This window comes from Corvus brachyrhynchos, unplaced genomic scaffold (genome assembly GCF_000691975.1).
Source record: "Corvus brachyrhynchos isolate BGI_N302 unplaced genomic scaffold, ASM69197v1 scaffold141, whole genome shotgun sequence".
Classification (NCBI taxonomy): Eukaryota; Metazoa; Chordata; class Aves; order Passeriformes; family Corvidae; genus Corvus; species Corvus brachyrhynchos.
Window position 1 is genome coordinate 180,682 of NW_008236186.1, and position 9,972 is coordinate 190,653.

The 9,972-nt window shown below is 54.9% G+C and overlaps 1 protein-coding gene across 2 annotated transcripts; it reads left to right on the forward strand.

Annotated features, from left to right (window-relative positions):
• Positions 1–449: 449 nt before the first annotated feature.
• On the forward strand, positions 450–5,418 carry LOC108447782. Of its 2 annotated transcripts, none has more exons than XR_001863468.1 (4): positions 450–548; positions 3,935–4,027; positions 4,584–4,857; positions 5,120–5,418. XR_001863468.1 is itself a non-coding variant. In XM_017738803.1 (4 exons), the coding sequence occupies exons 1-4, from the start codon at positions 2,265–2,267 to the stop codon at positions 5,196–5,198; spliced, it is 855 nt and encodes a 284-aa protein (XP_017594292.1). In that variant the 5' UTR covers positions 2,124–2,264; the 3' UTR covers positions 5,199–5,418. The 2 variants fall into 2 exon arrangements, 1 of the variants encoding a protein (XP_017594292.1); XM_017738803.1 differs by lacking the exon at positions 450–548 and adding an exon at positions 2,124–2,673.
• Positions 5,419–9,972: the final 4,554 nt, after the last annotated feature.

A 9,972-nucleotide genomic window follows, 5' to 3' on the forward strand; every position in this document is an offset into this window, starting at 1 on the left:
GGAACTCCCCGAGCCGTCCCCTCGCTCCTGTCCCCCGGACTCTGGTCTGGTGTCACCCCGCTCACTGTGACTCCTCGGCCCGTTCCACACCTGACGGAGGATGGGTTCATCCAGCCGTGTGCGGGACGTTTGGTCCAGAAAGGTCCCGGGACAGACCGTATCAAAACTACGGATACCAAAAATTATTCCATCAGCTGCTCCCCTTGATCCACTTGATCGAGGCTGCGACCATCCAATCAACTCACCCACCAGACGTGCATCCAACACCCCCTGAAAATCCACCTCTCCAGGGCAGAGAAGGGTGTTGGGGGTGCCATGTCCACAACCCAGAGAGGTTGCCACCCGGAGCCCGCCCTTTGTCCCCGCGTGGAGTTGCTCCATCGCAGAAAGCTGGTCAGGCAGGACTTGTGCTTGGTGAACCTGTGCTAGCTGTCCTGAATCACCTCCTGCCCTCCATGGGCCTCAGCAGAGCTCCCAGGAGGATCTGTTCCAAAAATCTTCCCAGGCATAGAGCTGAAGCTGAGGAGTTGGTAGTCCCCAGAGTCTAGGTATTTCTTTTCAAACAGTCAGACATAGATCCTGTTTATGAACATTTTGATGTCTCTAGTAACTGCCGCAGGGCAGTGGCACTGTGGCCCAGCATGGAGATGGCCAGTGAAGGTGGGTTGGTGCCAGTCCACTGGAGACAGAAGCTCTGAGGGGCAAAGAAACAGCTGCATGGTGCCCCTCCAGACCTGGGCAAGTGGGAGCCGTGCTGGGCTGGGGAGAACCTCAGGGGCACCCACTGAGCTGGCCCCCATTGTGGACGTCCCCGAGCTCTGTGCCCGGCCTGTCGGGAGCTGCTGGCCAGGGCAGTCGGTGCTGCTGGGCCAGTGGGATGGGCAGCAAATCAGGTAGGAGAGAGGAGAGGTGGCCCCAAGGAGCTGCTTGCCCTGAGCCAAGGACTTTTCTGTATCTCATGCTCTGCCAGGGAGGAGGTGCACTAAAATCTGGGAGGGAGAATGGCTGGGACAGCTGTCCTGAACTGGCCAAGGGGATACTCTGTGCCATAGAACGTCATGCCCAGTGTGGGGGAGTTACTCAGAACAAAGGGCTGATAGGGGTTTGGGGACTGGCTTGGCATTGGTTAGCAGGTGGCGAGCAGCTGTAATGTGCATCACTTGTTTTCTTGTGTGTTCTTTCCCTCTCACCATCTCTTTTTTATTACTATTATTGTTATTATTATTATTATTTTCCTTCATTTCAGTTACTAAACTGTTTTTGTCTCAGCCCACAAGTTCTATTTTCTTTGCTTTCCTGACTATGCTCATTATCCTGTCGGGGCAAAGTAAATGAGCAGCTTCATGGTGCTTAATTGCCGGCTGACAGTGCTCTTTGATGACCGATGTGGAGCATGAAGGGTTTGAGATAATTCCCAGGTGCCAGCTCCTGACTCCTCCAAGGGAACTCCAGGAAGTGTTTGGTCCATGTTCAGGACAGGTCCATACCAGCAGCTGCCTGACACCCTCAGGCACTTCCAGGAGCATTGGGATTTGCTCTGGAGACAGGTTAAGTCCCAGGTAGTCTCTGCAGTGTTTTCTAGAGCAGCTCTTGTACTAGTTGGAAAACAAACTAGTGGGAGACACCAAGTCAGAATAACAATTTAATAGGGAAATAAAAGGAGGGGGAAAGAAAAAACAATAAAAGCGGAAAACACTGGGTTAAACTGACAGAGTTAGGATACAACCTGGCACCCTGTTAGGCAGGGTGGTGGTGGCAGTCTGGTAGAATGGTGGCTGCAGTCCTCCCGAAGTGGCGATCCTGTAGTAAAGGAGTCTGCTCTTCCTCAGAAGGTCCAGTGGTGGCTGTGTAGCTCCTGTCCTCTGGAAATCCAGTGGAAAGGGGTTGTCTCTGGTGTTCAGAGTCCCAGATTATATCCACGATGGGATGCTTGGTTCCTCCCTCTGGGTGGAGCATCTCACAATGGGGTGATGAGTCATGAGGCAAAGTGTTGATTAGGCTCATTAACAGAAGATAGTCCGGACTGAGTCATGCGGCAGGACAATGATGGGCCATTAACAGCAAGATAGTCTGGGTGGAGGAGGCAAGGAAACACTGCCCCACCTGATTTCAACAGCTCATGAGGATGGTGATAGAATACACTGCAACCCAGGACAGCTCTCCAGAGAACCCTGTGTATGCTGGGGAAGGGCTGAACCTGGTGGCTCTGTTTGACCTGTCACCAGCAGCCGGGGAATATTTGGGTGCACCGTGGAGATGGCAGAATGTTGCTGGTAGAAGCCCCCCGTGAGGTCACAAAGCCAGGCCCTGGTGTGCAGTGTAGGTTGGGTGTCACGGGCTTCAGCAGCAGTGGCAGGAGCAGCAGCAGCTGCATCATGGTGCAGGCACGGTGGGCCCTAACTCTCGTCCTCCTCCTGGTGGCCCTCCCAGCCCAGGATGCTGGGGCTGCTCCACGGCAGGCACAGGCAGTGGGAGGGTGGGCAGGCCAGGGCCAGCACCCAGCTCTGACAGATCCTGATGAGCAACAGCAACTTGGAATTCAGCTGACACACTTTCTCTCTAAAACACCCGAGCGTGAGGCTGTGCCTCAGGAGGAAGCACCTCAGGAAGGCCGTCAGGCAGTGCCAGTCCCTGAGGAAAACACCAGGGCCTTTCACACAACGAGTGTGTCAGGTAATCGCTGTCCTTTGGCCATTCAGATCCCCGGGTGTGTGCAGCAGCAGCAGCCAAACTGTCAGTGCAGAGCCAGGGCTCTGCCAGCAACCAGGAGTGGCTCTGGGGTGACTGTCACCTCTGGGGTGCAGGTTGTTGCTGTTGCTGTGCCAGGGACACACGCTCGGACGCTCTGTGGGTGCAGCGAGATGCTCACCACCTCTCACACTCCGTTCTCAGGGATTTCAGAACTTTGCTCTTTTGGGAATGAGGCCACCTGGACACCCCTCAGCGAATGATGGGAAATGTGACTCTGGGTCTAATGTCCCTCCCCCAGCACCTGCGTCCCAGACCTTGCTGTGAGACCCTGGAGGCCCTACCACAACAGAGGGGCGTCCCTCCTTGGCACTGGGGTCCAAAGGGGTGCACTTTCAGAGCCGGCATGGCTTAAGGGGACCCCTACATTGTCCTCCTGCAAACGCTGTGCCTGAGCCATGCTGACACTTTACTTTTCCCTGATCCTTGACAGTGCTGGCCAACCCTGGGGAAGGCCCCCATGCCAGGATATAGGAATGCTTTCAAAATTACTCAGGCACTGGGCAGCCCTGCCAGAGGTTGTAAATGGGAGACAAGTCCTGAAAGCTGGGGGCAGGCAAATGCTGCCCATACTGCAGAGGGCAGTTCAGGCAAGGGAGAGGGAAGTTCAGGATACCATCCCCTTGGGGTATGGGTGCTGGGCTGGAGAGGGAGAGCTGGGGGTAGCTCTCCTTGACACAGGGATGGGTTTTGTCCATCTCACTCCAAGGGGTGATTGGTCAGACAGCTGTGCTCCCCCCATGCTCTCTGTCCAGCCCCCTGAGTCCTTCCCAGGGAGACAGCAACATCCTTCAGCATCAGACAGAGTCTCCATCCAGGGCAGCACCTGCCAAGCCTCAGAAGGGAAGATGAGCGAGCACAAGAGAAATTGTGGGCAAATGTGAAGGATCCCCGGGAACAGGGAGCAAAGCCTGGGTGTGCTGTGTTCTTCCTGGATCCCCTTCCCTGTTCTGTTGTTCCATCAGGACAGATGGTGCTCCAGGGTATGCAGGGAGCTCCTTGCCAGGGGGAGGTCTGGTTGCAGCTGTGGGCACAGGGAGGGCTTTCCCAGCTTCTCGGTTGGACCCTGCACTGGAAGACCCCTGGCACTGCAGGAGTCACTGGTCGGTCCTGACCGACTGCACAGCCTGAGCGCTGCTTCCCAGGCTTGCTGGGGGGAAAATGCAACTTTACTCTTTCCAATAAGGTCCAGAGTATCAAGATGGAAGGAGACAATCTTCCCTGGAGACATCCAAAGTGCTACATGAAATCCTGAGGGAGATGAGGGTGATACTAGCAGGTGGGTACAGGTCACTCCTAACCAGCACAATGGGGCAGCGGAGGTTTCAGGTGCATGTAGGGGCACACCGTAGCACCCCCGCCCACACCGCAGTCCCTCACTGCAGGCACCCTCCATGTCATGCCCTGCGGGTATTGGTGAGCTGCAAGGGTGGTCCAGAGTCTCTACTGCCAGTTGTGTCTCCAGCTGAGTCCCAGGGACTGCATTTGCCCCAATCAGATCATCCCTGGCTGGAACACAAGAGAAATTGTGGGCACATGTGAAGGATCCCCAGGAACAGGGAGGAAAGGCAGACACTGGAAGAACAGGATTGTGGCCACTCCAAAGTGTAAGCAAAGCTGAGAGGAGAGAGAGGGTCCAGAGAGCACGGACTAGCAAGACATTCGGGAGTTCCCTTGGTTTCTACCGAAGCCATAGAAATGTTGCTGCCAACAGGATATCCCCTCATTCAGAGATGCTAATGAAGTGGGAAAGAACTTTTGTTGGCAATGTCAGCTCTCCGGTGAGATTGCCAGAGGTGTGCAGGGCACACTAACGTGCAGAATCATTCCTCCAGGTGTGAAGAGCCTGAGCCTCAACAGCGCTGTCAGCAGGAGATCCACCAGCACTGGGAATGGCAGAGCAGACCCAGCCGATGAGGATGATGATGAGGATGATGATGTGGATGGTGGGGCAAAGCCATACCTTGTAGTGGGCAGGGCAGACCCAAATGCCGTGGATGCTGATAATTTCCAGAAGTACTGCGTTGAAGGCATCGTGGCGGTCCTTGGCTCGATGCTGCTGGGAATGGTGCTGTGTTGTGTACTCCACGTGTGGAGGAAGAGGAGAAAGTGAGTTGGTGGGGCGGAGTGGAGCTGCCAAACCGGTATTGAGTGGCACGAGGCATTTCAAGCTCTGGTGCTCTGGGTGCCCAGCAAGTCACTGTGGAGATTGGAGCTGTGAGCTGGCGCCCTGTGCTCTCCCCAGAGCTCTCTGTGCCCACAGCTCACCGGTGCAGCTGGGCGCCCAGAGCCCGTGGGGCACCCAGAGCTGGTCCTCACCCTCACAACCGCCCCGCGCCCCGGCCGGGCCTCAGCAGCTTCCTCTCCACAGGCGCCTCGCAGCTTCCAAAGCCAGTTCGGAGCGCCCAGACAGCCGGACAGAAGCCAGCAGAATATTTGCAGGAGTATAAATAAAGATCAGCAGCACAATCAACTGTGTTCTACTGGCAGCAAACTCCCATGAGTGCCACTACACCCTTCAGAACCCTGGGGGTCCCCTGGGTTCTGAAGGGGTGTGGGGGGCCCCACGACACCACTGAATCTAACTTGCCACTGATTTTAATTTTTTCTAATTTGATTTTCACTGCATGATCCATGCTGTAAGCAATACAGTGACCCCGGACATCACAATTTGTTGTGTTTTTGCAAATTCATATTAATTCCACCTGAACATGAGGAAGAACTTTTCTGTGCAGGTGACCATACACTGGAACAGATTGCCCAGGTTGTGGAGTCTCCCCCATCTGTGATATTCCAGAACTGTCTGGACACAGTTCTGTACAATGTGCTCTGGATGACCCTGCTTGAGGAGGGAGGTGGGACCAGATGACCCCACTGTTGTTCCGTTCAACCTTATCCACAATGTGATTCAAGTTTGTTTTCACTCATACCTTTGCCAGTGATTCACCAGCATGCAGTGAGTGGAAGGGGTCTCCCATGCAGGGGAGGCACCCAGTGAGATTTTTTCATATGCTTGGGCACCATCTCCTGGAGAGATGCATGGCGAGGAAAGGAGCCGGGTGAGTGAGCTGGGGCAGACCTTGACAGGGCTTTTTCCATCCCAGCTTACTGGGACACCAGGAAAAGGTGGGCTGCTTGTGCAGGCATCCCCTGTGTCTGGCTGCTGTCCAGAACAGGCACTGAGTGCTTCCCAGCCTCCAGCAACACTTAGACCCAGGAATATTATATATATATTCTCTTCTATACCTTCTGCCATGACATGTTAACACTCTGTAGTTCATGCATTTATTCTGAACCTGCTTTCCTGTTGCTCCAATTAACCAAACTATTCATGAATCTGGATCAATTAAGTTCTCACAGACCATGACTGCACTTACAGTGCCCAGTTGGTGATATTCTGAAATTTAGCCTTCTGATTTCTCAGGACCAGCTGGAACACAAGGGGGTTTGTTTCCTGCCAAATTTCTAAACTCTTGCCAGTGGACTGTGGCAGTGGTACTAGAGGGCTCCAGAGCCCTTCGATTGGCATTGCTTGTTGTGACGTGCCTGACCTGCCCTCCTTATCCCTGTGCACCCAGCCATCCCTGCTTTGGCAGTGCCAAAGAGACACCTGGGTGATGCCATGCCGGGCTGTGGAGGTCCCTGGGCAGAGGCTGGGGCTCAGCCAGGGCCCAGAGGTAATCCTTCGCTGTGGATACAATATGCTGCTAGCAAGAATTTCTCTTGCTTCTTTCCAGTTCCGTGGGATGCTTTTGTCTCTCACAGAAGATATTAGTAGAGTTCTATTACCGCAGGCCTGGGCCCTAGGGTACATCACCGTGTCCCGCAGCCATAGGGAGGAGGAGGAGAGAAGATCCAGCAGGCAGGAATTGTGCAGCGAGGTTTATTCATTTAATTATTTTACAAACTCTTTTATAGACTTTTTTCTTCATAGTCTAATTGGACAAAGGATCAGCCCCCCCCTTGGGGTGATTGGCTAAAATCCTAAAACATCCATTGTCAAAATATTTTTCTACTGTGCCATAAACAAGACTTTTCAAGGTTGCAGGTGGCTTGGGTGTTTACATTCCCTGCTACCTCTTCTGTGAGAGAGAAAAGTCTCTCACGGACTTAGAAAATAGCAAGAAAATCCTCGCTAGCAGCATTTTTGTATCTACAGAGTTCTATAAGCACACCTATAGAACACCTGCAACCTTGCAAAGCTTTGCTTATAGTACAGTAGGAAAATATTTTGACGATGGATGTTTTAGGATTTTAGCCAATCCCCCCAAGAGGTGGCTGATCCTTTGACCAATTAGACTATGAAGAAAAAAGTCTATAAAAGAGTTTGTAAAATAATTAAATAAATGAATCTTGCTGCACAATTCCTGCCTGCAGGATTTCTCTTCTCCTCTCTACCACTGCGGGATACCGTGATACTTCACCACCATCGTAGCTGCTTGCCACCACAAGCATGAGAAGTTCTGGCAAGGCTGGAGACACACACAGAGCTGCCAGGGAAGGTGAAAGAGGAGGAATGTGGCATCTGGCCCTCCCCTTCCACCCTGGAGAGCCCATCCTTTCAAGACATGGTTCCTCTGCCAGTAATGGGACTTGCAGAAGGTGGCAGGACATCTTACCCTCCCCTGTGTGCACACAGACACCTTAGGGTGTCCATTGGGCTTGTGGGGAAGGCTCTGATCTGAGGACATAGTTTGCTGGAGTCCCCATCCCTGGGGGGATTTAACAGGATTTAACAGCTGTGTGGATGTGGCACCTGGGGACACAGGTTAGTGGTGGTCTTGGCAGTGCTGGGGAATGGCTGGACTCGATGGTCTCAGAGGGCTTTTCCAACCCAAACAATCCTGTGATTCTATTCATCTCACATCTCTCTTGCACTGCAGGGCAGCAGAAGAGGATTTTGGGAAGGTGACCAGAGCCATCATCCTGGGAGGGGAAGGGATTGGCACAGGAGCAAGCAGAGATCCCTTGGTTTAGGTGGGGGTCTGTGGAGGAGATGTCAGCATGCACAGAGACACGGAAGGGACTCTGAGCATCCCAAGAGGAAAAGGAGGAGACATGAGTGATCCAGACTGGTGAATAAAAGAGATCTGAGCATGAGCAAAGGAGAAATGGAGGGTCAGAGTGGACACAGTGGGCAGAAGAAAGAGGTGTGACTCGGCACTGGGGAAAGAGGGGAGATATGAGCTGGCTGGGGGGCCAGAGCAGTGTTGGAGGGGAAGTGGTGTGCTCTGGGTGTGCAGGGAGGGGTGATGTAGGCACATGTGGCAGGGTTGTGAGCAGCGGAACAACTTTTGGGGTGAGGTAAGGAGAGGGAGATCATTCAACAGTTAAGTCACGGGGAAAACACTTGACTCGGGAAAATTAGTTTTAATTTATTACCAATTAACAACAGAGTAGGACAACATAAAATAAGAGGATCGGTCAGGAGTGGAGCCAGGGTAGCCAGGTGCTGGGGGTTTCTGGAGACTGCTGGTGACACTTACGAGGTCCACAGTGTGCCAGCGAGTGTTGGGATGCCCAGTGATGCTGCTGAACACCAGGGCACGTGCAGGGACCTGCAGGTCAAAGCCAGCACCAGGACCGGAAGGGCCAATGCCAAGCAGGTGGATTGCAGGGCAGGCTCAGCATCCATCAAAGGCTCCCAGTGCAGGAGTTACAGACTTACTGGTGTTACTGGGGCGGGGGGATGTAGCCTCTGGGTTTGCATGTGAGATGGCCACAGGCTGGAGTGTCTCCCAGGGCGTTCCCAGCAGCTGCCAGAGTGCTGCCTCACTGCTTTAAGTGCCTCCAGTGTCACAGTCCCACTGCTCAGGAGTGGGACTCAGCGTAGGAGTGAAGCTGACAAAGGTCTGAGGATCCCCTCCCAGTGCTAGGAACCTGCAACGTATTGGCCTGGGGGCATCTTGAAGGGCACCCCTCCTGCTCCTTCCCAGCACATCCTTGGCCCTGCACCCCATCTCTTCAGTGCTGCACCCGTGTGATCGATGCTGCTCCCCATGTGCAAGGCTCTGTACTCCCTTTTGCTCAGTGCTACACCCTTCCGCACTCGGCCACACCCCTGCACACTTTGTGCTGTGCCCCACGTTTGGTGCTGCATCCCCCATACTCAGTGCCCTGGTGCCGCACCCCGTATGCCCAGTACTGCTCCCCAGACCTGCCTCTACCCCTGCAGGGGTGTAGATTCATCTGGATCCCTTCTCAGCTTTGGGGATACGGGGCTATGGGACCTGGGGGCCCAGGGCACGGATCCTCCCAGCTTCATCCAGGGACTCCTGCCTCAGTTTCCTCCCCAGTTCACACATCTAGGGCAGATGGGGACACCCAGTGGTGACAGGAATGTGGAGTGGGGGGAGGGTAAGGGTGTGTGGTCATTCCCTGCTACTGCTTTGGCGAGCTGAGAGTAGCAAGGGGTCCCCAGGCCCCAGGTACACGTACCTCCTTACCCCCCAAGCTCAGCCTGGGCTGTGCTGTGGCTCTGCACACCCAGTGCTGCACGTGGCCTGGGACACAGGGCCCATGGGGACACAGGATGGACTCTGGCCGGGTGACGCAGGGGCAGCGATGCAGCAGGGCTGGGGCATCCTGGCCACTTCCCCCCCCGCACCAGGTGCCATCTGCAACCCCTTGTCACTAGTGTCTCCATGACGTGATGGCCTGTGATGGCCCAGCCGTGGCCAGCCCCCAGCCGCTGACCCGTGCAGCACACAATCCCTGGCCAGATACCCCAGCTTCCTGTGCTGGCTGACCCGCTGCCCTGGGGCTGCCTGTGGCCTCTGAGCCGTGGTTCCTGCTGGGCAATGGTCACCCCAAGATGCGAATGGGCACTGGCGCTCACCCTGCTCGGGGCACACATGTGCCCCCAGCATGTGCATGTGCATATGGGGGCTGTGTGTGCACACACGTTCACAGAGGGCTGCGCGCTACCTGAGTGCAGGGGTTCACCCCCACCTGCTGTTACCCAGGCTGGAAGTGCTGGGGGGGACCCAGCAGGACCTCCTGGGAACCTCCTGGGACCTTGCAGGATCCCCTAAGCTGCCAGCACTCAGCTGTGGATGCTGGTGCCATGGTTGGTCCTGGTGGGTACTGGTTTCAGTGTCCACGTGTGGCCTTTGCTGAGGCCAGTGCATACCCTGGGCTGGTGCTGGTCTCAACCAGTGCAGGCACAAGGCCCACGTGTGATGCCAGTTCAGTGCTGGAGTGGGACTGAGCCACGCTGGAGTG